The sequence below is a fragment of the Paracoccidioides brasiliensis genome (assembly GCF_000150735.1).
Source record: "Paracoccidioides brasiliensis Pb18 unplaced genomic scaffold supercont2.7, whole genome shotgun sequence".
Classification (NCBI taxonomy): Eukaryota; Fungi; Ascomycota; class Eurotiomycetes; order Onygenales; family Ajellomycetaceae; genus Paracoccidioides; species Paracoccidioides brasiliensis.
Window position 1 is genome coordinate 683000 of NW_011371364.1, and position 23623 is coordinate 706622.

At 46.0% G+C, this 23623-nt stretch overlaps 10 protein-coding genes across 10 annotated transcripts; 6 read left to right on the forward strand and 4 right to left on the reverse strand.

The window, feature by feature from the left end:
* Positions 1-1634: 1634 nt before the first annotated feature.
* Positions 1635-3680, reverse strand: PADG_05904 (uncharacterized protein; the record flags this gene model as incomplete). Its single annotated transcript, XM_010762955.1, has 11 exons — positions 1635-1679; positions 1741-1806; positions 1865-1932; positions 1996-2050; positions 2100-2159; positions 2224-2616; positions 2674-3006; positions 3080-3135; positions 3223-3294; positions 3375-3430; positions 3490-3680. 11 exons carry the CDS (start codon positions 3678-3680, stop codon positions 1635-1637), a joined length of 1395 nt encoding a protein of 464 aa, XP_010761257.1.
* Positions 3681-4217: 537 nt separating this feature from the next.
* On the forward strand, positions 4218-5071 carry PADG_05905 (uncharacterized protein; the record flags this gene model as incomplete). Its single annotated transcript, XM_010763165.1, has 5 exons — positions 4218-4240; positions 4344-4476; positions 4609-4687; positions 4798-4839; positions 4929-5071. The coding sequence occupies 5 exons, from the start codon at positions 4218-4220 to the stop codon at positions 5069-5071; spliced, it is 420 nt and encodes a 139-aa protein (XP_010761467.1).
* Positions 5072-5931: 860 nt separating this feature from the next.
* PADG_05906 (histone H2A) lies at positions 5932-6557 on the reverse strand (the record flags this gene model as incomplete). The annotated part of the gene is made up of 3 exons (XM_010763166.1): positions 5932-6194; positions 6293-6381; positions 6505-6557. The coding sequence occupies 3 exons, from the start codon at positions 6555-6557 to the stop codon at positions 5932-5934; spliced, it is 405 nt and encodes a 134-aa protein (XP_010761468.1).
* Positions 6558-6619: 62 nt separating this feature from the next.
* Positions 6620-7321, forward strand: PADG_12001 (uncharacterized protein; the record flags this gene model as incomplete). Its single annotated transcript, XM_010763290.1, has 2 exons — positions 6620-6761; positions 6876-7321. 2 exons carry the CDS (start codon positions 6620-6622, stop codon positions 7319-7321), a joined length of 588 nt encoding a protein of 195 aa, XP_010761592.1.
* Positions 7322-7351: 30 nt separating this feature from the next.
* Positions 7352-7944, forward strand: PADG_05907 (histone H2B; the record flags this gene model as incomplete). Its single annotated transcript, XM_010763167.1, has 3 exons — positions 7352-7526; positions 7608-7767; positions 7854-7944. 3 exons carry the CDS (start codon positions 7352-7354, stop codon positions 7942-7944), a joined length of 426 nt encoding a protein of 141 aa, XP_010761469.1.
* Positions 7945-8484: 540 nt separating this feature from the next.
* PADG_05908 (cysteine protease ATG4) lies at positions 8485-10250 on the reverse strand (the record flags this gene model as incomplete). Its single annotated transcript, XM_010763168.1, has 4 exons — positions 8485-8947; positions 9012-9245; positions 9330-9498; positions 9575-10250. 4 exons carry the CDS (start codon positions 10248-10250, stop codon positions 8485-8487), a joined length of 1542 nt encoding a protein of 513 aa, XP_010761470.1.
* A 994-nt stretch (positions 10251-11244) lies between these two features.
* Positions 11245-16157, forward strand: PADG_12002 (uncharacterized protein; the record flags this gene model as incomplete). Its single annotated transcript, XM_010763291.1, has 7 exons — positions 11245-11371; positions 11494-13312; positions 13395-13844; positions 14548-14671; positions 14738-15540; positions 15699-16056; positions 16131-16157. 7 exons carry the CDS (start codon positions 11245-11247, stop codon positions 16155-16157), a joined length of 3708 nt encoding a protein of 1235 aa, XP_010761593.1.
* A 433-nt stretch (positions 16158-16590) lies between these two features.
* Positions 16591-18460, reverse strand: PADG_05911 (uncharacterized protein; the record flags this gene model as incomplete). The annotated part of the gene is made up of 2 exons (XM_010763169.1): positions 16591-18175; positions 18339-18460. The coding sequence occupies 2 exons, from the start codon at positions 18458-18460 to the stop codon at positions 16591-16593; spliced, it is 1707 nt and encodes a 568-aa protein (XP_010761471.1).
* Positions 18461-19126: 666 nt separating this feature from the next.
* Positions 19127-20707, forward strand: PADG_05912 (uncharacterized protein; the record flags this gene model as incomplete). Its single annotated transcript, XM_010763170.1, has 3 exons — positions 19127-19379; positions 19440-20465; positions 20571-20707. 3 exons carry the CDS (start codon positions 19127-19129, stop codon positions 20705-20707), a joined length of 1416 nt encoding a protein of 471 aa, XP_010761472.1.
* A 727-nt stretch (positions 20708-21434) lies between these two features.
* PADG_05913 (uncharacterized protein) lies at positions 21435-23479 on the forward strand (the record flags this gene model as incomplete). Its single annotated transcript, XM_010762956.1, has 4 exons — positions 21435-21856; positions 21960-22113; positions 22182-23224; positions 23305-23479. 4 exons carry the CDS (start codon positions 21435-21437, stop codon positions 23477-23479), a joined length of 1794 nt encoding a protein of 597 aa, XP_010761258.1.
* Positions 23480-23623: the final 144 nt, after the last annotated feature.

Genomic DNA, 23623 nt, shown 5'->3' on the forward strand with positions numbered 1-23623 from the left:
TATACTCTAATCTCTTTGATACTTAGACTCTTTCTGCTTTAACTCTTCTTACTACTGGAGCTCCGCCTCTATGCTTCATACTATTATTGAGACGGCGCCATCACCCTTCTTAACTACTGATTTTTTTATACTAAGATATTTGTTTTTTTTTAAAAAAAATTAATTACTAATGAAATAAAATATCTTTTTGACTTTATATATTCAATAATCATAACTCATTTATGATTTCTCTTAACTAACTATATATGATCTTTTATTGCATTTGGCTGCAGTAATAACTTTAAAGAAGACTGTATAAAAACTTATTGTAATATCAGTCTCAAAGTTTGAAATATTATCTTTATGAAACTCATATTCTTGAATAGCTTTATATATTATCTATAATAATTATCATGTTAATTTTTTAAAATTTATATATAGTATTCTACTTATATAAGACATTCTTAAGATAGAGTTATTTTAAAGAAAAAATATAAAGAAATAATGTATTAAATATAGCTGAATTGAATATCTGAAGATTTTAAAGAAATCTACTGCAACTATAGCTTTTAGAGAAATATTATTAAGTATATATATATAACTTTATCTGGAAATACTGACTTTCAAATAAATATACATATTGATTTTATGTAAAACTTTTAATATATGTAGCAACTAAGCTCTGTATGTAAGTCTTATTTAATATGTCTAAGTAGACTAATTAGTAGATAGATCAACTGCTGAGAATTTTTACAAAATGCAAATATCAATCTGAGAAGTTAATCAATCAATCAGTTAATTCATTAGCGGTTGACCTTCGTGCTTTGCTTGGAAGTTATCAAATGGTTCAAAGGTTGCAGAGGTCCGTGAAGGCAACGCTGAACTTGTCTTTGAGCATGATAAAGAGGCGGCCAATAGATTGGCCGCCAGATAAAAAACTTCCAAGTTGATTTCTCTAAGTTTAAATGGCTCCCATGGTCTCTGGTGTGCTGCTGCTTCGTTTTATATCCCTACCGCCGTACAACTACCCGGTGTTCTACGGGCTTGAGGCAACCATCGCCAGGCATCCCCATCAAGGCTGTTGACAGTGCTGTGTCATGATATTAATTTCACTTTAATCCGAGCTGGATCGCAATGCCGCTGTCGTCTCTACCTTCTGTCTCTCCTGGGGATGTTGCCAACCATCTGTCATGTGGATATTGCTCTCCCCGTTGGAATATGGCCGACGCTTGGTTGGATTGGTCCTTCTCAATATCCTGGTAGGAGAGCTACATTTTAAACGCCTGGGGGCTCAAGAGGTGCCATGGAAGTATGAATGACAAGAGATCCAGAATTACCCACAGACGAGATACCATCACAACAAGATGGTCGAAAGGAAAATGAGAATCGACCTATGCCTCACTCTAGCAGTCGGTCCTAGGCGATCAATAACAAATAATATTCTATACAAACTATGGCAAATAAAAAAACAATGATACAATGAGATTTACTTCCCTGCCGTAACAATCTCGCAAAAAGAACGGTTGGTCTGATCTACCTACTGCCATCTCCTCAACGTGGTGCTAAAAGGCAAGAGAGAACCCTAGTATACATACTGGAAGGCTTGGGGGGGTGGTCGGGGAATCAGGAGAAACCTATTTGTGACCTAGTGTTCTCTACGCCAGCAGCATACGTCTTGGATCTTCGATATATTCCTTAATCTATAAGACAGGTTAGCATGCCGCAAGGATCGGTAGGGGGGAAAGTGATACGGGCCTTAACAAGGAAAGTCACAGCTTCTCGACCATCTAGTAGACGATGGTCATAGGTCAAAGCAAGATACATCATCTGCGAAGATGTTAGCCTTCTACATAGAAAGGAAGGATAATACTGTCCGGGAACTCACAGGTCTAATCTCGATTTTTCCATCGACAACGACCGGCTTATCCTTGATAGCATGAAGACCGAGCACAGCTACACACTGTTCGTGAGAATGATGCGGATAGTAAAGGTTTGCATAAAAATGAGTTTTCTTACCTGTTTGAGGAAGGTTGATGATGGGTGTGCCCATGAGGGACCCGAAAACGCCACCCTAAGAAGAGTATCAGAAAACTGTACGGACAGTAGGAGAAGTTACTTACATTGCTAATAGTGAATGTGCCGCCGGCCATGTCTTCAATGGTCAATTTATTATCACGCGCCTGTCACAACACTGATTAGAATTTTCACTGGTCTAGGTCGAACAGGACAGAACTCTTTACATACCTTTTTACCCAATTCTGCAATTGCCTTCTCAATTCCAATAAGTTCCAGGGACTCAGCGTTTCGCACCACTGGAGTCACCAATCCTTTCTCCGTCGCCACTGCAACGCTGATATCGACATAGTCTCTATAGACGATCGTATCACCGCCGTTCGGCCCCTCAATCGAGGCATTGACAGTAGGGACATCTCTCATAGCCAAAACACATGCACGAGAGAAAGCGCTCATAAAGCCCAACTTTACGCCGGTCTTCTTCAAGACATCCTCCTTGTAGAGTTTACGGAATTCCATGAGAGACGACATGTCAACCTCGTTGAATGTGGTAAGCGATGCTGCAGTATTCTGAGACTGCTTCAGACGCTCAGCAATTCGCAGGCGCATACGGTTCATTTTTACCTGGATACCTGGTTAACGAGATTACTCTAAATATAGGATAACGGGTCTGAGGAGTACCCTGCGTTCTTCTCTGTTTCCGGGGGCCGGCTGCGATGTTTGGGCGGGTTCAGGTTTGGACGGGTTGTGCTTTGGCCGGGCGGGATTTTGAGTGGCTTGTTCTGGTTTTGGAGGGGGAGAAGGAACCTGCTTTGGATGTGACGGAGGAGGGTGACGAGAAGCTTCAGTCTTTTCCTCTTGTTCCGCGGGCTGCTTTTCTTCTTTTGTTTTCTCCGGAGCAGCGCCCCCAGTCTCCAGCTTGATGAGGTCCTGGCCAACTGTAACAGTATCCTCTTCATTTGCAAGAAGCTCCTTAATCGTGCCAGCATCTGGTGCATTGACGGTGACGTCGATCTATAGAAAATAAGATGGGCGTGAGAGATGGACGGTTTTAAGATATCATACAGTTGAAATTGTGCCTAATAACCTTGTCTGTTTCGATAGTTGCAAGTTCCTCGTCCCGTTCAACGTAATCTCCGACCTCTAGGATTCGTTCAGCGACATTTCATGCAACACGGAGAGAAAACGGAATTCAGGAAGTGTAATATTAGAGAAGAGGAATCAACTCACTTTTCGAGAACTGTTTTAATGTACCTTCTGATATCGATTCTGCCATCTGCGGCACTTTGACAATTGAATCCGCTGCCAACTTTTTTAGAACATTGCCAAAAAAAAATATAATAAAAAGGTTAAGGAAGTAGTAGTATGGCGGGTCTACCAACCATAGGTCCGTCTCTGACTGTCGATAAACAACGTTTTCGATAGGGAAATTACGTGTCTACGCGACAACTAATTAAACCAAGAAACTAGATCCTCAGCTGGAATAAGGGTTAATACCTCAGAGGAGCTGGAGAACTCAAGGGGGTGGTCTGGGAAGGTCCCAGACTGCCCTTGGATTGCGACAAATGGCTAATGGACGACACAGCCCTGCAGGAGATTTGGGATCGACTCGAGCCGGCGCAGACATGTCTGGGGATGAGTTGCAAATTCCTCGACATTTGTTGCGAGATTTGTAGCCGTGGAGCCATGGCGAGCTGGCAGGACGGAAGCCAATTGAGAAAGCTGGCTGAACAATAAGAGAAAAGAAACGACGGGGTCGAATCAGGTAATAATCGGTCTACTGCTGTGTAGACGGAGAGGCAGACACAAAGAGAGATAGATGTTGAGTAAAGAAGAAGAAGAAGAAAAAGAAGAAGAAGAGGTAAATATCAGTATTGCGTGCCGAGAGCGTTATTTAACAGTCAGATATGGGGAGAAGTTGGCGAGCGGAAAACGGCCGGAACGAGGAACATCTCTCCAGCCGGGGGATCCAGCAGCAGCAGCATCAGCATCATCAAGTATCATCGTCACAGCCAACCACCGCTAGCAAACAACAGCAATTTAATACGGATTGAGATTACATCCCATCCAGCTGTCAATTGGCCAGCAGACAGAGGATATATTTACTCTACCCCGCCTGAAATATTGCCAGCAGGCACATTTACCTGCAACAACCCCCTGTGTTTTTTCTTGGAGTTGGGCCGCTTCCAGTCTCTTTTTGTTATCTTCAACTCTCTCTCCCCACGATGACGCCCAATCCAACAGCACTGTGAGCTTCCAAGCTGTTACCAACCTTTATAGAACCTTTCCTATTGTATTCATTGTATACATATGCTAATAGCGGATACCTCTCCCCACCCTTTTCTAAACAGGTCTCTCTACCGTCGCTCGCTGAAGCTTGCCCTCGACTGGGCCGTCCATCGCAACCTATGGCGTGGCCAGGCGGTTTATATCCGTTCACTGTTTGAAGCAAATAGATATGTGCTGGAGCCTCGACAACAGAGAGTATGAACTTACCTTTCGCACCCAATTGACCCTGACCGCTAGTTCATGGAGTTACTTATATCAATATATGTCAGCGGGAGCTCTGCACGCCCTGCACTGTGGTTGATGTTGATGTTGATAAAATTTGTTCAGGTCCTATTTCAAGAGACTGAGAAGCTCCTGGAGGAGTGGAAACATCCCGATCCCTATAGAGCCCCTACTGCTCCAGGCGGTACGTTTTGATGGTGTCAAATCACCCCACCTATCTAACATCCACCCACCCTCCTTCATATGATGTCCCCAATCGGAGAATTAGTGAATGGCTGAGGGTTTTCTGGGCAGGATCGAAATACGAGAGAAACACCGAAGTACGCGATCTACCATGTAAGCTGGAATTCTTGTTCTGATACTCCATATATATATCTAAACCCTTTTCCATGCGCCTGACCGACTAATTCGCTGCCGTAATTTAGTGGGAAAGGCACAACACGAGGAAATGGAAGAAGAGGAACAAAGAGCTCGGGAGACCGCAAAGATCCACGCGGCCAGAATGCAAAGGCAGAAAGAAGACGAGCAGGAAGTGCTCAGATTCGAGAATGAACAGGGCTCCAGGTGATTATTGGGGTTTACGTTCCATTGCTATATAGTTGTAAGTGTTGTGGTAGAAAAAAGGCCGTCTCAGTACAAGTGTTTTGTGTGTATATGTATATGTTTCGTATGACTCTTCGCTATTTATAAATAGCTGGCCACGAGAAGATAAGAATCATCGGGAGAGGCTCATGGCAAAGTCGCGTCCGTGTATGTATTTGTCTGCTGAAACCAACGCCCGCAGTGTCTTCGTTGTTCAATTTGTGATTCGCGATAGGAATAACAGTCGATTTATAATCCTCAATCGCAATTATTTCAATTATTTTAGTCAGGGATAGGAAATAAAGAAAAGGTTGCTGATTCACTCTGTTCGTAGGACAAGCAGATGTTCAGGTGAAAGAGTATAGATTGACAGCGGAACGGACGTTTAACAAAAAGGACCCTCGATGGCTGATTTTTGGACGCTATTTCAAGAAGTTAAACAACGCGACTACGTGTGAAATATCAACAAATATATCGCAGAAAATTGTCTGGAGTTATATACTAAGAGGTGAGGGGATAAAGAGACGCAGAGGATTAAAAAAATAAAGTTCTTTAAATTGATGAATCGAGCTGTTAAGCGCAAGATCACCAGCACGTCATATGCTTGAGGGCGATAGACCCCACGATCGCCACCTGCACCGATTGCCATCCGAGACGTAATGTACACCATAAAAAACAAGAGCCATAAGCTTGCCCAACCAGAATCCCATGATCACATCAGAAAACCCAGACTGCGCCGAAGAACGAGACACTAGAAGAAAAAGCGCAAGTAACAGATTGAAAAAAGAAGGAAGATGTGAAGCGGAAGAAAGGAAACATAAACAAACAACAACCAAAAAAACACGCTTAAAGTTCGAGGCTGGAGGTGTTCTTTCCGCTCTTTGGGGTCTTCTTGGGGAGGAGGTTCTGGTGGATGTTTGGCAGGACACCACCTTGGGCGATGGTGACGTGGCCAAGCAGCTTGTTCAATTCTTCATCGTTGCGGATGGCAAGCTGGAGATGACGGGGGATGATACGGGTCTTCTTGTTGTCACGGGCGGCATTGCCAGCCAATTCGAGAATTTCCGCAGCCAGATATTCGAGAACGGCAGCAAGATAAACGGGAGCACCTGGACAATGACAGGTTAGTATTAGTTTTTTTTGAATAGACGACTCAACCCATTTTCTCTTTAATAAAGGGACGGAGACCTGGGGGTGGATGACTAACCAGCACCGACACGCTGAGCGTAATTGCCTTTGCGCAAGAGACGGTGGACACGACCAACCGGGAACGCGAGACCAGCCTTGGAAGAGCGACTGTTAAGGGAGACAAGAAGAAAAGAGACAAGTTAGTAAAACAAGTTAGATTTGGATGGTATTCGATGATCAAGGATATGAAAACAAAACAAGAGAATGGAAGGAAAGGAATTAAACACATACGACTGGGAAGTCTTGCTGCCGCTGGCCTTTCCGCCGGATTTGCCTCCAGTCATTTTTAATGAGGTTTTCGGTGAGGTGTTGGAAGTTGGGAGAGAAATGCAAAGGAGGTAGCGTGATGGTAATGGTAGTAGGAGATCAAGAGTATATCGCCGTAGACGTAGATGTTGACGCGAGACAGGAGGAGTGGGAAGGGTTGGAGAGAGAATCGAAAAAGAAAAAGGAGCAGGGAGAGGAGGCAGAGGAGGGGAGACTCGTTGGTTTATAAGAAAAAGCACCGGTTGCTGGGAGCGTGTCGCTGCGGGCTAAGATCACGCCCAGGCCTGCTTAGTCATAGGGGCGTCTGGCTGCAGTCGGCTGCTGAGTCACGGGAGCTGGCCCGTGGATCAACTCCCTCGCCAGCCAATCACAACAGCCAACTCTGGCCGCTTGTCTTGTTACCGTCCCGTACACACCCGTATTGTGCCCAGTCCCGTACAACAACCACCAAATCGCGAGCTTAATCATACGGATCATACGCAGCTGTGACCGTATCGAAATTCTGCTTCCTTCGCCCAAACCTCAGATCACGCCCGCCATTTCTGATCCATTTCTGATTTCTGCCCGTGTCGCTGGGCCTATAAGTAGTACGCTCGCCCTCGCCCACTGCACCGCGACTCCGTCTCCTCCTCTTCTTCCTCTTCCTCCAACATATATCCCACATCTTCATCACCACCACCACCACTACAACAACAACAACAACTACTACTACTACTACCACTACCACTACAACCGCTCTACTCTTCCATTGCTTCAATTCTCTACTTTCTACCTCCTCTAAAAATCCAGCCAACCCCAACCACCATAAAAAATGCCTCCCAAAGCCGCCGAGAAGAAGCCCAGCACCGCAGGCAAGGCTCCAGTTGGAGGCAAAGCCCCCGCCGAGAAGAAAGAGGCTGGCAAGAAGACTGCCGCTGCTGCTGGTGGTGATAAGAAGAAGCGCACCAAGACCAGAAAGGAAACCTACTCCTCCTACATCTACAAAGGTATAACACGTCTTACAATTAAAATTCCTTGTACAATGACGCGATGCCCAAAATACTAACGCGTTTTTCCCCCTCTTCTAGTTCTGAAGCAAGTCCACCCTGATACTGGTATCTCAAACCGTGCCATGTCCATCCTCAACTCTTTCGTCAACGACATTTTCGAGCGTGTGGCCACTGAAGCCTCCAAGCTCGCTGCCTACAACAAGAAATCCACCATCTCTTCCAGAGAAATTCAGACCTCGTAAGTCGTCCTGTCGCATATCAAAATACGATGTGTGACGTCAATTCCACTCTACCTCACCGTTACTAATTCTACTCTTCCAACAGTGTGAGACTTATCCTCCCCGGTGAACTGGCAAAACACGCCGTCTCCGAAGGCACAAAGGCCGTCACCAAGTACTCTTCATCCGCCAAATAAATCCATTTCTCTCTTTTCGTGCTTTCTGGTTTTCTTTTTCTATTATATGGTTTCCTTGTGCCTTTTTTTTATATTAATTCCTCATGGTCAAATGTGTTTTTTTCCTTTCGCGGCTCAGTGAGGCGGTTATGGGTGTTCTGTGGTTTTTCTTTTCTTTTCCCCCCCCTCTCTTTAACGCTTCATGGGATGGATGGCTTTGATTTTTATTGTTCTTTCCCCCCCCCTGCAATGCCACATGGTTTACGGTTGCGGATTCGTGATCAATTTGATGAATGTACAATACTGGAATATGGAGGCAATCCGGCATGCCCAATAGCCTTTTTTTTACTGAAGCAAAATCCATCTGCTTTGTTATATTGTGCAAATCTGTCTCTTGTAAAAATTCATTTCCCGGCTTCGTCCGGTGAATGTCCATCGTATCCAGAGCTTCTGGCTGTGATTTGCATGGAAACCACCGCCATAGATTAAACACGTGCCACGGTCGAGCAACTTTACATTTATTGTTATATAGGATTACGAAAATACAGCCCATCGACATCTTCATTTCGAGATATGAAAAAAGCTAGAGCTGTCACCCACATCAGTATCACGAGTACTCCCATCATCGCCCACAATATCAACATTAGCGGTTTCATCATATTCCTCGTCATCCAATACCTCCACTTCATCTACAGCCCCTTCCCTCTCCGACCCATCTCCAAACGGCGAATTCTCCTTATCAAAAACGTGAACAATCGCTTTCCCCGCCACAGACCCTACATTCCGTTTCCAATCCGCCCAGTCATCCTCGTCTTTGATAAGGAACCCAATCAACATGCTAGGATCCATATCTTTGATATGCAACCGTCGTAGTCGACGCGTGTGATACGAGTTTAATTCCTCTTCGGTAAACACCTGGCCGGGTGCGTGGTAGGGAAGTGCGGGACGCGTGTGGTGTGGGTCCAGGTAGAAGAAGTAGGAACCTTGGGCTCCGATAAAGTAGTGTGAGGAGGAGGGGCGACCGCTGGTAATGCATATAATAGCTTCCGGTTAGTAGCTGGAGGTCAGGGGAGTAGGTAAAAGCTCACCCGGCTATCCCTACGGACTGCGGATACTTCAATACATCCTTGAGCGCCTCCCAGTATACGGGGGTAACGCGGTCGATGCCCAGTCTGATCCCAAGCAGGATTAAGGTGGGGTGGATGCCGGCCTCTGTGGCCCCGCTGCTAGCTATTGTCCGGAATCGATCTTCGTAGACGTCGGAGCCGTCGCTTGTGACGTACACATTTAATCCGGCGTGTTTGCATTCGCTCGATAGAGCTCTGGGGTAAAGTTCCGTGAGTAAAGCTGTCTGTTGTGGGAAAATGGATGGACGTATGAGGGAAATATTAAGCCAGCTAGCTTACTGGATACATCTTGCTGTGGCAGATGGCCCAAACCACTCTCCAGGGTATTTCCCGCAGGCAGAAGCTCCATACTCCACGAACCTGTGTATCGAGAAAGGGGCTTTGGGGTCGTCTGCAAAGAGTGAAAGAAGGTTACTTTCTTGGTCGGTTTTGGTGCCTCGTCGCCAGTCTGTAGAGTAATTCAGCATCCCATCCACACATAGAGATATATATAAGATTTCATCGGTGGCGGCTTCGGAACATACCTCGACCTAGAGACAATATCGACAGTGCACTCGCCAATAGACTCTGTCCGGATCGAATCATACAACCCCATCCCGTATCCGTAGTGAAACCCTGCGAATCCACCAACTGGCTCCTAAGGCGGACACCCAGCGTCATAGCCGACGCAGCACTGGGATCGCTGGACTTTGGGATGGACGGGAAGCCAGACCGGTAGGTAAGCCATATCTTAGATTCGAAATCATCTAGGAATGGCGCTGGCCAGTCGTGACCTGAGGAGCTGCTTGATGTCGATTCGGGACGGGTATTATTTGTGAAGGGCAGCTGTCTGGTTGGGCTAAGGCTGCTGCTGTCTGACGTTAACAGTCTGTGGTGATGGAATGGCTCGTTTTCGCTTTCGTCTGGTCTCTTGTTGTTGCTGTTGTTGATGTTGTTGATGTTGTTGCTCTTGTTGCTGTTGTTGCCGTTGTAGTAGTAGTAGTAGTAGTAGTTGTTGTTGTTGTTATTACTGCCACTGCCGTTGTCGATTTCGTTATTGGTGTGGTTATCATCAGCCTGTCGTGGAGGTGAAGGGGTGAGCGGTCGATACTCACGCCCTAAACACCAGATAGGTGAGCCCGCGGCGTCGTCATTCTTCGGCTCCGGATCCCAGAAATACTGCACGATTCTCTTGTATTTTCCGATATCAACGTTATTCATGACTGCTATGGTCGGTCTAGGTAGAGAGCAGATACCCCATGGATGTAGCGGCGTCAAAGCGACATTAGAGGTCGTTAGGTCGTAAGTGGTTGGGGGAGATGTCGGGTTGGTGAGGGTTAAATAGGTGGGCAGGCAGCTGAATGCCGGATGGAGGAAATATATCTACAGATATCTGTGATCTATACAATTAAATATATAACCAGCGATAGAACATAACAATGACGGATGTATATCTATGGAGAACATACTATTTATGACCAACAACCAACGATCGCATAGAGTCCCGAGTTTCACAGCGGGGAATTTGGTTATTTAACAGCCAAAATAAGCAGAACAACAACAACAACAACAAAGCTTTTTATCAATGTATTGCTTATCGAGTGGTGTGTATGACCCCCGTAACTAACTCCGAGAGGCCGAACCAACCAACTGATAGTTTAACTAACTCAGCAGTTAAATAAGCAGAAAAAGAAGAAGAAGAAGAAGAAAACCAGGTCGAAGTTGGCAGCGTCTGACAATTAAAAAAACACTTAGAGATTCAACTGAATAATATATATATTAGATATTTACCATCCCGCGGTGTTCGATGGCATCTTAATACATCAGGAAATGAAGATGCAGAAGTAAACACCATCTTGTTCACAGCGTATATTCAGAATACCTCGTCAGTCCGTCGTTATATAATAACAGTCAGTAGTTAACCACTCAGCTATTGCAGCCAGCAACCACGGGATGTTTGCAGCGTTTGCCTGAAGGTTAGTATCCCCAAGATCCTCCAGTTTGGTATCAGGAGAAGAGACACAACAACAACACAATACCGACCCGGACACCGACCCTGACACCGAAGCCAACAGTGGATCGATCCCCCACACTTTTAAAAAAAAAGGCCTACACCCACCTACACTGATGCTGGACACCAGGCAGCTGCACCCATAGTTACTTACACCTCTCTCTGGCTTACCGTACTGTCAGTTCTCCGCCTGCATGAGTCGCCATGGGTCGACGGCCCAAAAACCCCAAGGACGTGGAGAAAGGCGGAGGAGGGACACCCGGCTCCAGGTCACCTTGCATTGTGGGCTCCATGAAGTGGCATTCGTCTTCTACCAGCCGCACCGGTGTCGGTAAGCAGTTTGCTTTAGTTTGCCTCTTCTCGCACATAATATAATATATACACTGTTCCAAGCTATTTATCCAGCAGCTAAATAGGCTAACTGTTTTAACCACTACCGCCCCAACCAAAAAGAGCGCGATGAGGGACATCTCACTCTGACCCAGGAAGCTCGCAACACGGAACGTTACACAGCCCGCAGAAGCCACCTCAAACTACGATATAACGAAGTACAATTCGTTAGTGCTGGTGATATGCTGCCTGGAGACCTCAGCGTCCTCAACCACCAGATAAAAAACAATCCGGCTTCTGACCAGCCCAATGCCGTCCCTTCCTCAACAGATCCTGTCATTCTGGGCCAAAACGATGTGAATGGCACCGTTGAAGAAACTATGACCGGGCCAGATGAAGAAGCAGCAAGGGGACGAGGAGGAGGAGAAAGCCTTGGAGAGCGAGAAAGGGGAGGAAAGGGAGAAGAATCTGGGGTACAGCTTGACGTTGATACAGATTCCACGGATATATTTTTCATTGATCGGGGGGGGGAGGATCCCCAGGAGCATCTGGAACCTAAGGACCCCGCCACATCGCACAACACCCCTGCAGATGCACAGCTGGACTCCAGCGAAGACGAGGTGGTTTTCACAGGGAGAGGCAAAAGCTTCCATCCCTTCCCGGCCCCCTGCAGCGAGAATTTAAATACCAATGACGAACGGGAATACTGTACAGGCCACGAGTCTTCGCCCGGGAAACGTGATAAGGGTGGTCAAGAACCCGTGGTTTCGGAACCAGCCACTCCATCCGATAACGAATCCGACCCCATAATTATGCATACCATTGATCCGGCGTTGTGTAATAACCCTGCGTACCAACCTGAATTCATAAGCCTCGGAGGAAATCTAAAGCGTTCCCACGCCCGTAAACAGAGAAAGCCAAATTCACAGTGGAATTCTGACGAATCCGAAGTCTTGGCCGACTACATCGCAAATATGACGGGTGGCCACTCCAATGAGGAGGGTGAAGACAAAGAAGAAGATGCTGGTGTGAGAGGGATCAACGCTCAAAGCCAAACACACCATGATCGCAAAGCATCATGGAGTTCTGCAGATCTTGAAGACTTAAACGACCTTAGCTCTTCCGATGAACTGCCAGACGAGGTTTCGTGCGTCTTTTCCATGAGGGAGAGGAATCAGGGTATCCAATATTTGCTTGTCGGGGTGGGTGAGAGCACAGATGAAGCGCGTTGGATTGGAAAGGAACTCTTGACAATGCCTGGTGCGGCTGAATCGATTAAGCGTTTCGAGGAGAAGGTCGCGTCGATCGAATCTCGTCAGGAAATGGACTCTGACTCTTCTTCATCGGATGGGATGGGAGAGGAAGAAGACAAGGTTGAAGAATTTGAACCCCATACCACTGAACAGCAACTCGACTTGACAGATGAGCAGATGGCGCGTCTACTCCAAACCCAAGGGTCTTTTGGCTTGGGAACAAACGACCTCCTACTCTATGACGAGAATGATGCCGTCGACGGCTTTGAAAAGGTGACAAGATCGCAGTTCTCGTACACGTCTGTATCCAAATTAACGGTGCGACGGAACCGAGCTGGTCATTTCCCTTCTGCCTCTGCTCTTGCGGATGCCCTGGAAGAGGATCCTGGAATTGATGTCATGGCCTTTGACCGCACACGCCTAAAGAATAAACTGAAGGGGCGCCGCCATGCCCATCAACAAGATTTTGGTTTGTCTGACAGTGACATGGCTAGGGAATTGCACTTAACTTGGGAGAATGACCGGAATAAAAAGAAAACGAAGAGGCAAGAGAGAGAAGAACAAAGATCAAGGGGCTTGTTGGGTACCGGGCCAGGGAAGGTAGATTTGAAGGCAAAATACCCTCACGGCATGACCCTGGATAATGTCAAAGACGAAATACGGAACTTCTTGGCATCGCCATATCGGAGGTATGACGGTTTTCATTTCCATTTTCCCCTCCTGATGTGTTTGTTTTGAAGAGAATAACATTAAAACTAACGACGAAAATAGTCTTACGCTGCCTCCGATGGACAAGAGAAACCGAAAGTTCGTCCACGAGATCTCACACTCACTTTCCCTGAATTCAATATCCCGAGGTAGTGGCGCGTCTCGCTTTCCGATCCTTACCAAAACAGCCAACACGCCAGATGTAGAAGCAAATGAAATTGGCCATGTTGAGAGATTATTTTTTGGCGATCGGTTTCTGCGACGAACGGATAGACGCCAACGAGGCTCTGGGGGTCCGAATTCCGCGGCCCAATCTCGTGGCGCTAGTGTAAGAGCTGCGTCGTACATGGATGGGGACATAGTTGGCGCATCTGCACCGGAAATCGGGGCGGAGAATAAAGGCCGAGCGATGCTGGAGAGGATGGGTTGGAGTAGTGGAACTGCTCTGGGTGCCGCTAACAACAAGGGGATATTGCATCCTGTTGTTCATGTGGTTAAGAACACCAAGGCTGGGTTGGGGTGAAAATTTGTTGGTCCGGCTATTCCTCGTTTCTCTTTCGTGCAGATGCTTGCTGTTTAAACCTTGTATTGTACAGTTCTCAAGAGGATTTGCAGGTCTGGCTGGCATTGTGTTTATACATATACATATACATATTTAGCGAAGGGTCATTTTTGATTATATATATATATATATTCTATTTTGGTGCGAAATCTCCCTTTGAATAATCTCTACAAATTTGTCATGTTCTTTGCAGCGTACTTGTGATATATCTTAGACTCGACAAGCAAGTTGTTAGTTAGGATAGCGCTTCTTTGACGTATCCGGAGTATTAGGTGTAACGTAATCAACCACCCAACGCCCGTTTACACCCAACGCCCGCTCAAATCTTCATTTTTCATTCATCTTTAACCACCCACAACATGCACCACGAAGCAGTTATACAAGCCGCTATTGATGATTTGAACGCGCAATTAACGCCTAATTACACTGAGACCGCTAAAAAATATGGAATCAGCTGATATACATTGTCAAGGCGTTATAGAGGCATTCAAATGTTAAGAAAGGAAGCAAGCTCTATCCACTGCAAAGCTCTCACTGATTCGCAAGAAAAACGGCTCCTTTTTCATATCAATCAATTGGTAGATCGCGGTTTCCCTTGTACGCCCCAAATCCTTCATAATCTCATTGTTGAGATTCTAAAAGCACCTATTGAAGTCAACTGGTGGCTCGGTTCTGTGAGCGCCACAAGGATGTGATCAAGTCGCTCTACCTGCGAAATATTGACCAAAAATGCAAGATTGCAGACAATTCTGCATACTTCAAGCATTATTTTGATCTTGTAATAGATTTCTTTCTTATACTGCTTTTTTAATTCTCATCTTGCTAATTTATCTTAATTTTTCAGCTGCAGGCAAAAATCACGAAATACAACCTTGAACCTGCGAATATCTACAACTTTGATGAGAAAGGATTCCTATTAGGATTCATTCACACCCTCAAACGTATTGTATCGATTAATTTGCTCAAATCGGGCCATATGATAGGTGCCAGCCAGGATGGCAGTCGAGAATTCATAACACTACTTGCCTCAATTTGCGCAGATGGAACTTCGCTCCCACCTGCTCTCATATATCAAGGGGAATCAAGAGATATGCAAGATACTTGGCTCAAAGATTTTGATAGTGAAAAGGATCAGGCCTACTTCGCTGCTTCAGAAAATGGGTGGAGCAATGATGAATATGGGTTAACATGGTTAAAGAAGATCTTTGAACCTCTTACAAAAAAGAAGGCAGGCCGCAGATATAGACTTCTTATATTGGATGGCCACTCATCCCATGTTAATATGGCATTCATCAATTACGCAGATCAGAATCGAATTCTACTCACTGTCTTTCCTCCCCATTCTACACACCGATTACAGCCGCTAGATGTTGGGATATTTGGACCATTGGGTAAATCATATTCCAAACAACTGAATGAACGAATGAGAACTGGAATGGGATTCATACGCACTACAAAGAGGTCTTTTTGGCAGCTTTTTGACACTGCGTGGAAGGAGGCAGTTACATCTTCAAATATTGAAGCTGCATTTGCTGCTACTGGCCTACATCCATTCAATCCGGAACACATTCTTAAAAAGCTTCAAATACGACCTTGCACCCCCCCCCCCCCGACGCCAGATATCAACCAAGAACACCTACTTCTATTGTTGGCCTGCGGAAATTGGTGAAGCAAGTCAAGCAACAGCAGCATCAAATATCTAATGATCTCAACCGGGTGATCCGTGCAGGGGAAAATCTTGCTCTTGATAAAGAGGTTCTTTTAATAGAGAATCGGCAGCTTCAAAAAGCTCTTAATCAAGAGAGGAGATGTCGCAAGCGTGGCAGGGCAATGGGGTTGCTAGATCCCTTGAATCCATCATTGGCGCAGTTCTTCTCGCTGGCAAAGGTGCAGAGCATCCGCGAGAATTTGGCGGCCTCAGAGGTTGCCAAAAGGGATGAGCAAGCTCGTAAGGAGGATGCAAAGCTGCAACGCACTATTCTTAAGGAACAGAAGGAGGCAGATATCATCCAGCAGAGGATGGAGCGGGAGGCAGCTCGCCAGGCCACAAAACAGCAAAAGGAAATGGATAAGGCCGCAAGAGCTGCTCAACGGCAGATTGACAAGGAACTTAGAGATGAGAAAAAGGCTCAGGAGCAAAAAGAAAAGGAAGAACGAGCTGCCGTACGGCTACAATCATGATTGAATAAGAAGATGATTGAAGAATTCAAAAATCACCTTACTAATCGGGAAAGTAGACCCTTGATTTCGCAAAGAGTGGCTAAATCGCGTTTTCAGAGCCCTGCCAGGGTGCCCACGGATCCACTGCCAGAGGGATATGACGATATTGCAATCTCTACTGGTTTAATGACTGCTTGCTCGCTGAATCTGCCTCCACCCAAGATTTCATGTTTTTATATGTAATTTTCTATATATATTTTCATCCTATAATATATCATCTTAAAATCTAATTGCGTTGTTGAAATAACGTTGAAAATATTTCATCATAGTGATGGCGAAATGGCGGGCGTTGGGTGTAAACGGGCGTTGGGTGGTGGATTACGTTACCTAACAATGTTAAATGATGCATGTTAAAACCGAAAATATCGTATAGGAAAAATGTTTTATCCATGAACACAACACCAAACGCCTCACGCTATGCATCAAAAAACGGCGCAAAAAATTCAATGATCTGTTTCTAGACAATATAGACTCAACTCAACGCTTGGTTCCCTTCTTTGCAACCTTGGGAGCGAACTGTTTAGTAGATCTTGGAACAGGCTGTGCATGATTCAACGCTTTTATATGACTAAATAATTTGGAGTTGGAAGGAAAGGAGCTCTGACATGTCGCACACGTAAATGTTTTGCCATTACCGTCCTTCTGTTCTTCTGTTGCGGCCTGCGCAGCCCGTTTTGCGCGTTTTTGTTTCGCTTTCCCTAATTTTGGCGCTGTTGAATTGCCATTTTTATCATCGCTGGTCTCTGCTAAAGTGGAGGCCTTGGACATGTTTTCGTTCAAGTCATCCACGACACTAGACGTTGTCACCATCGTCATGTCCGTGGTGATGCGTTTTTCAAGAACCTCCCGCGGTGCGTAGTCTTCGTCTGTATTGCTCGTGGCGTCCCCTGCTTCGTCTGCTTCCTGCGTTTGGATTTCGGTCTTAGCTTCATTTATCTCTGAGTTGGAGATACTGCGACGGTCTGTCCGTTCGTCTAAATCTTGAGATGATAACTTATCCATAATTTCTGGCTCATCGAAAGGTGATTCGTAGTTTTCTTGAGGGGCCTTGGTGGGGGTGCTATTATCCCCCATTGAAGTGGTGGTGCTGGTTCCCTGGTTGATGCCCAACTGCTGAATATGTTTGTCCTCCGTCCTCATCTCCCTCTTAAGCTGCTTAACGGCCTTGATGTGCTTTTTACTCCGTTCATGCGCATCAAATTGTTTCTCGCTCTTAAAAATCTTGCGACAGACGACACACTCGAAAAATTCCTCTTCAATTTCGGATTCACTACTGCTGAAAATTTCTTCGTCCAGCCCTTCGCTCTGTGCCCATTCTGGCACCTGGTGGGTTTGTAGCTTGGCTTCATTTGCCGCACGAGAGCGCGCTGCCTGGGCCGCTGCAGCATCCCTGAGAGATTTTTGCCGCTCAGCTTCGTTTTGCACGGTGGCTTTGAAACGCGGGTCGCGTTTTTTGACGAATGCAACAAGAGACCTGACAGCGTCGTTGAATTCTCGAATCGCCTCGTCTCTCAATCGTTTATTTTCCTTCTCCATCAGTCTGCGGATCCTTCTATCCGGCGCTTCGGAGTAGCGATAGACATCTTTCCAGGAGAAAGACTTTTTTGTCGCGAATCCACTCCATATCAAATAAAACAGACGAATGCTGTCGTAGTCGTCATCTTTGTGGCCAAATGAGGGGTAATAAACAGGGTCCAAACCGTCCCATTGACATGTTAGTTCTTCCTCTCGGGCTAACTGTTCAAAAGTTTCCCGCAGCCCACCAAAAAACCCAGATGGAGCATCTGAAAACTCCATACGGGGGTTGAATTTCATGATGAGATGCGTGATATCGTCAGCGGTGGTCATCTTGGTATTGTGGGAATATTGCGCATCGCCCCGGGTATCGTGGCCGGATAGGATCGCTTCTCGATGGGAATCGTACCAAGCACGCTCCTGGGGGTCTGAGAGGACCTCGTAGGCGGCCTGGATCTTCGCAAAGATGGCAGTGGAAGCCTCGACATTGCCATAGTTCCTGTCCGGGTGGTATTCGAGAGCCTTTTTCTTGTAGGCTTTCTTGATCCTATTGAATGGAAAAATGAATATATATATTAGTATTCCGGGAAAAAATAAAACTAAACAATAAAAGTAAAGATAAACCTCATCATTATACACTGCTTTGGTTTCAGCAGCTAAAAAGGACAAGGTAGAGAAGGACTGAATCAGGGGTGGAGGGTGAGGCGCACTCTTCTTCTGTAGCTGTTCTGTCCAACCCAAGCAGCTCATAGTAGTCAGATTTAGTCTGATCATTGTCGGCAGCAGGGGTTCTATTGTTACCTCCAGCGGCGGAAGACTGGCTCTGGCCCATGACCTCCCAGTCTTGATGGCCCTGGCGTCGTGGTGCGGGAAATAATGGGATTTGAGGTACTCCGTAGATAGACTTGGATATTCAAGATTGGCGGAGTGTTTTGGCAATGACTTTGCGCTGCGAAAGTCACTAACAGTTCCCGCTCGGATTAGTCATGGCCTGTGGCGCGGGGTCATACTAATACTGTTTGTATAGATACAGTATTCTATCTGAGTTTTGCGGGGTGTGGTCACCACGAAACCGTTACAAGGGGTAAATTTACGGGAGCAACAGGAACCTTTTGGGTCGCACAACCGCCACAGTCAACTTTGATCTCAAACTTCTTTGCCCGTGTAGATGCAACATCTGCCACCTACTTCCCATACAACCATACACACCCTCTACCCTCTGCCTAATTGAAATCCCATCTGAAGTCGTTGCCCAGTTAGCATCCTCCAGCATCTGCAATGGAATTTGCTTTGTGCCTGGTCCCGCCAATCCCACGTCTTCTCCGAAGTATCGGACCGCGCTCCTATCCTCCACGCCTCTGAAATGCGAGACCCTTGAGCACAGCAGTTTTCTAGCAAATTGGTATCTATTGGGGAAACAATCGTTTCGATTTGCATCCTTCTCGGTGAACAACTGTATTCCTGTATTCCTCTCTGTTTCCGGGCAGCTTCTCCCACTATGAAGTTTGCGCATGACTATACCCAGAGCCTTAGGGCTGAGGAATATCCTTCCCAATGGGTTCAGTCCGCGATCTCCTATAGACAGCTTAAAAAGTGCATCAAAAAGGTGCGCAAGGAGCTGTTGTCCCTCGGACTTCATCCCGAAATCCTGAATCTTCTATGGCGTCAGAGTCAGGACCAACTCTCGGATTCCGTGGACGCTGATGTGGGTGAGGACAATCGTTCGTCTGGTTTTCAGTATTCTCTGAGAAGTAAGTTTTGGGATCAAGATAGACCTTGTTCCTTACAATACGGTTACTAATTTTCTACAGAAAATCCTTCAACGTCATTTTGGCTGCCGAAGTTGACATTCGTTATCGACCCCTCCGATGGTTCCCCAATTGATGCCTTCGTTTCACCAAGGACACTCGAATTCCTTCAGCAACTGAATGAACTTCCTCTTCCGATAACTACAGCTAGTTTATCTGGACTAAAGGCGGAATCGGGATTGGGCATTAATGGTGACTGTCGAAACCTGGTTCCTGTCGGAGAATCACGCCCTGTCACTGGAAATTCCCTCATGCCCCATGATAACATCGAAACTACACTCCTTGTTGAAATACCCCTCTCTTCTGATTCCGAATTTTTCCAGATTCTGAACAGGGAGCTCTCTGGTTTGAACGATCTCCAAGAAAAAGAGCAAATCGCGCTTAACGCGCGGGTCCAAGAATTGCATAATGAGATTGTCAAGGTGACAAAACCTCAATTCAAGAAGTCACACTCTGCTTTATATACATGGCGGGAAATATTCAGAGTGTATATAGATATGCAGGTGTTTTTCTGCACTGATGAACAGGGTTCTGGCCAGAGAGATGCTCAAACCGCAAGCCAGCAGTTGGAAAAATTCCAAGCAACATTAAAACAAGACCGGCGGACCAAAAAGCTTGGAAAGGAGGGGCGTGTTGCGCTTGAGACGTTCTTGTGGATCAACAGTGTGCTGTTGCAGAACCTAAAATTCCAGGAGATCAATCGCATTGCCGTTACCAAGATCTTGAAGAAATTTGACAAGCGCACGGCTCTCCGTGCTCGCACCGTGTTCCCGCAGCTCATGGCAACTGAAACATTTTTGGCAGGAACCATGGCCAAAGCTGTCTGTTATACTATATCGGAAGAGGTTCTCACTGTCATACCACAACTGGACGATTACTTGTGCCCCATATGCCTTGACGTTTCTTTTAAACCGGTTCGACTGCGGTGTAACCATGTTTTCTGCATACGGTGCTTGGTAGTTATGCAAAGGGACAAACAAAACCAATGTGCTCTCTGTCGACAGGGTGTCGTAATGGAAGCAACGGGAGGTAATTAAATCCTTCTTTTTTTAATTTTTTTTTTAAAGGCATTTCAGTTTTTGTTTTGCTGTTGGCCTATTTTATCGTGACAGGATAGCTGATTCGTTGATATAGCAAATCTGGACATGGATCTCCTTGCATTCCTTGCCTCATCTTTTCCCAAGGAAACAAAAGCGAAACAAAAGGAAAACGAGAGGGCAGCGACTATTGATCTTTACGGCGATTCTTATGATACCTGTTCTGTGATGTAGGCCGCATTGACGTCGTCCTCGTTTATTTTGATTACCGAATACCTTCCGCCTCATGATTACGATGATGAGATATATAGTCCAAGGAGGAATTTCATCTTCCTTATTCAACGGGAGAGACAAGTCAAAGGAGATTCTGCCATGTGTCTTCCGCCGAGCTACACTAATACAGTTAATATTGGTGTCCCCTCAATTTGTGACCATGTAGCACTGGGTAGGGTTTCCGAGCTTAATTGCAATAATTGAAACCCCAGATCATTGGAATTGAGCTACGGCATGCTGGTGTGAGGTGTTATTTCTTCCTGTGTATATATATAATATTTTGTTTTGACATGCTTTCGACCGAGACGATGGGGACTGAGAGTTACTAAACCACATCATGTATACAAACGAGTCATGTATATATTAACGGCCTATTAAATTAATTTGTATTAACATATATTTATGTTAGTCGAGTGCCCATCTATGATACTGTTCTAACATAAGAATCGATCCATGGATTTGCCGCTGACCTTAAGCTCCACCTCGAGAAACTGCGGAGTTGGCCTTGTTCACACATCACAAAAGCGACCAACCGTATCTTATCCGCAGAACAACGATGGACCCCTCATTCAACACCAATTCTCTTCCACTTTTGCTTCTTCTTCGTCTTTATCTTCTTCTTGTTTGCGGCCCTAGCTGATATATTATTATTCCATATTTTTAAGAGCCAGACATAATCACTTTAATTATGACAACAGCAAAGCCAACCTTGGATGGCCTCCCCGACGAGGTCCTGCACTGCATCCTATGCTACGCAACGGCAAACACAGCACTAACCCTTGAACGAACTTCCCGGAGATTTAAGAGAGTGACGAACTCCCCTCTCCTCTGGCGCCTACATTGCCAGAATGATTTCAAATTCTGGGACCAGCGCCATGAACTATCGCAAAAACTCACGGACCCCGCCTCGTCTGTGGACTGGAAGGGACTCTATGTTCTTCGGCGGCAGATTGATGTCGACACAACGCAGGTGTTGAATAGCATTCTTACGAGCCAGACCGGGAGAATTGAGAAGATTCATCGGATTGTGGAGTTTGGGTATGATGCGAAGGATACGCTGTTGCGGCATGCAAGTGCGGGGGAGGAGTGGGAGGATCATCTGGCGAGACGGTGAGTGTCTCTCTATTGCTTCTCTCTCTTACAAAAAAGAAAGAAAAAGAAAAAAAAGATATGCCATTGGGTGGCGTGTACACTGACTCGGGGTTATCTCTAGATACTACAGCAATGCCATCCTCAGCTGCCTCCATCGGACAATGGCGATTCCGGTATGGAACAGATTGAGAAATAGCGAAGACATCTCATTGGAACGTGCATTGGGTGCTTTCGATATGTTCGTTTTGGAAACAGGCCCGGGTGATTTTAATGATGTACGTTTGATATTGCACATTTTACGTTTCCATCACACTATTGTTACTTATGCTATTGTTCCTTGTAGATATCAGCTTGCCTCGATAAGATTGTGACGCAATTGATGATGGAATGCCCACACATCATGGATCTGAGCCCTCGAAATAGAGCCAGAAGGATAGCCATGTTTCTACGAGCGCATGATCTAACGGGGATCGACCCTGACCGGGAATACTACAACATCGAGCACAACTTTCTGGGGCTTGCATTAAGGAATCCAGGTCATAATTCTCTCCCTCTCATTTCTTCAGCTATATACTGCTATGTTGCACGGCAAGTTGGCCTTGATGCCCATCCCTGCGGATTTCCCTTCCATGTACATGTGATAATTCACCCCGCGGAAGGGTACGATATGGATGGCGCCCGGCTTGATGATATCAGCCAGCCTGGCGATCCAATGTACATGGATCCGTTTCGCTCAATAGAAGAAACACGGGTAACTGAGTTACAGCAACAACTGAACTTCTTGGGAGCCTTGAGTACATCGCGGTCGAGCTTCTTACGCGAAGCACTTGTGCAGGAGATAGTTCTTCGCTGCGGCAAGAATATTCTCAACTCCGTTTTCCAGATTGCTCGTGTGAGGGATGCCTGCGTTGATCCAGTTCACGTGAAATATGCCGCGCTTTGGTCCTCGATACTTTTCGCTGGATATGCCAACCAAGGCGGGGAATTACCGGGCATATTCCCTCGACAAGAGGGTGTGAATTTTGTGCTAAGACGCCATCTGCAATCGCTGATGGATAGTATTGCTTCCGATTTCCAATCTGATGTTTTCCTGATAGAGCAGTATTTGGTGCCACTCTTTGAGCATCTGCCAGAGTATGGCCCGCTTCGAGAAAGTGTTCGGGTCTTGCGGGCGGGTGATGACATCCCCAAACAGGTCCGGAGACGCACATCGGAGCATAAGAATGTAAAATACAAAATAGGGCAGGTATTCCGGCATCGTCGATATGACTATATCGCTGTCATAACTGGATGGGATGCCGAATGCGGAGCTGGTGAGCAGTGGATGCAGCAGATGGGCATCGATCGGTTACGTGCCGGTAAACATCAAAGTTTTTACCATGTTTTGTACATCCCCCGTCCCGTTCCAAAACTATACCCATCATTGAGGATTGCAGGAAGTTGCTCACGTGTTCTTTGCTTTCTAGAGTATCCGACAAAAGCGTGAGATACGTTGCGGAAGAAAATATCGAACCGATCGCCCCGGAAATATCTCAACTACCGCCTTCATTTTTGAAGCTGGGCGGCAAGCACTTCAAGAGGTGGGATGCGCAATCGCGAGTATTCGTTAGTAATATTCGAGACGAATATCCAGATGATTAAAGGGGGCCTGGGCGCTGTTGGTGGTGGTGCCGGGCATATTTGTGTAAATAGCTTTTCTCGGGACCAAAATTTGGCGATTAATTGATTGGTATCGGCCAATATGCAATTAAAAGTTTTCCCTGCATGTCATCTTTCTCTTGTTTT